The sequence below is a fragment of the Echeneis naucrates genome, chromosome 8 (genome assembly GCF_900963305.1).
Source record: "Echeneis naucrates chromosome 8, fEcheNa1.1, whole genome shotgun sequence".
NCBI classification, from domain to species: Eukaryota; Metazoa; Chordata; class Actinopteri; order Carangiformes; family Echeneidae; genus Echeneis; species Echeneis naucrates.
The window spans coordinates 769,041-769,972 of NC_042518.1; the positions used below are offsets into that span (position 1 = coordinate 769,041).

Consider the following 932-nt stretch of genomic DNA (forward strand, 5'->3'; position numbering starts at 1 on the left):
AGAGAAACAGAGAGAGGGGGAGGGGGGAGAGAGAGAGAGAGAGGTAGAGCAGGAGAGAGAGAGTGAGGCAGACAGACTCCCCCCTCTCTCTCTCTGTCAGTCCGTCTCCTCTCTCAGAGGAGGAAGCTGTCTGATGGACGAGGACGTTTATCAGAACATTTCTGCTCCACAGTGTCTCCGTCCAGGGAGAGAGTCCGGACCAGCTGCCCCCTCTGAGGACGGAGAGAAGGTCTCTGCCTCCTTTCTTCTTCATCCCTCTCTTCCTCCTCCTCCTGTTTCCTCCTTCCTCCTCTGGTTCCCTCCTCCTCCTCCTCCTCTTTCCTCCTGTTTCCTCCTTCCTCCTCTTGTTCCTCCTTCCTCCTCCTGTTTCCTCCTTCCTCCTCCTTCCTCTTTCCTCCTTTCTCCTCCTCCTCTTTCTCCTGCCTTCTGCCTCTTCCTCTTCCTACCTCCTTCCTCCTTGGATGAACTTTCACGGCTCGGTCGGGGATTGATGAAGACTACTCGGAAGTGTCTGCGCTGCTGTCGGTGTGTTTGAACCTGGTGGCGCTCTTCTTCTCCACCACAGCCTTCATCAACCACCTACTGGTTGTGAGGGGACCCAGAGGGTCCCGAAGCCGACTGCAGCCAGCAGCGGAGACACAACTGCATCAGACTACGGAGTGAACGAGACGGACCAGAATAAAGTCCACTACAGCTGGGAGACCGGGGACGACCGCTTCCTGTTCCGCCGCTTCCACACCGGAATCTGGTACTCCTGCGAGGAGAACATCCACGAGGCAGGTGGGCACTTCCAGCTTAGAACACCTGAGGAGTTAAGAGACAGGAGACAGGGGAGAGGAGAGAGGAGAGGAGAGGAGAGGAGGAGAGGAGAGAGGAGAGGAGAGGAGAGAGGAGAGAAAGAGAGAGGAGAGGAGACAGGAGAGAGAGGAGAG

The 932-nt window shown here is 56.8% G+C and overlaps 1 protein-coding gene across 1 annotated transcript in view; it reads right to left on the minus strand.

The window, feature by feature from the left end:
* Nucleotides 1-688: 688 nt before the first annotated feature.
* Nucleotides 689-932, minus strand: part of LOC115047192 (anaphase-promoting complex subunit 2-like) — a 5,861-nt gene continuing 5,617 nt past the window's right edge. The window contains 1 exon segment of the mRNA XM_029507984.1: nucleotides 689-754. Within this exon segment, the coding sequence (XP_029363844.1) occupies nucleotides 689-754 (66 nt within the window).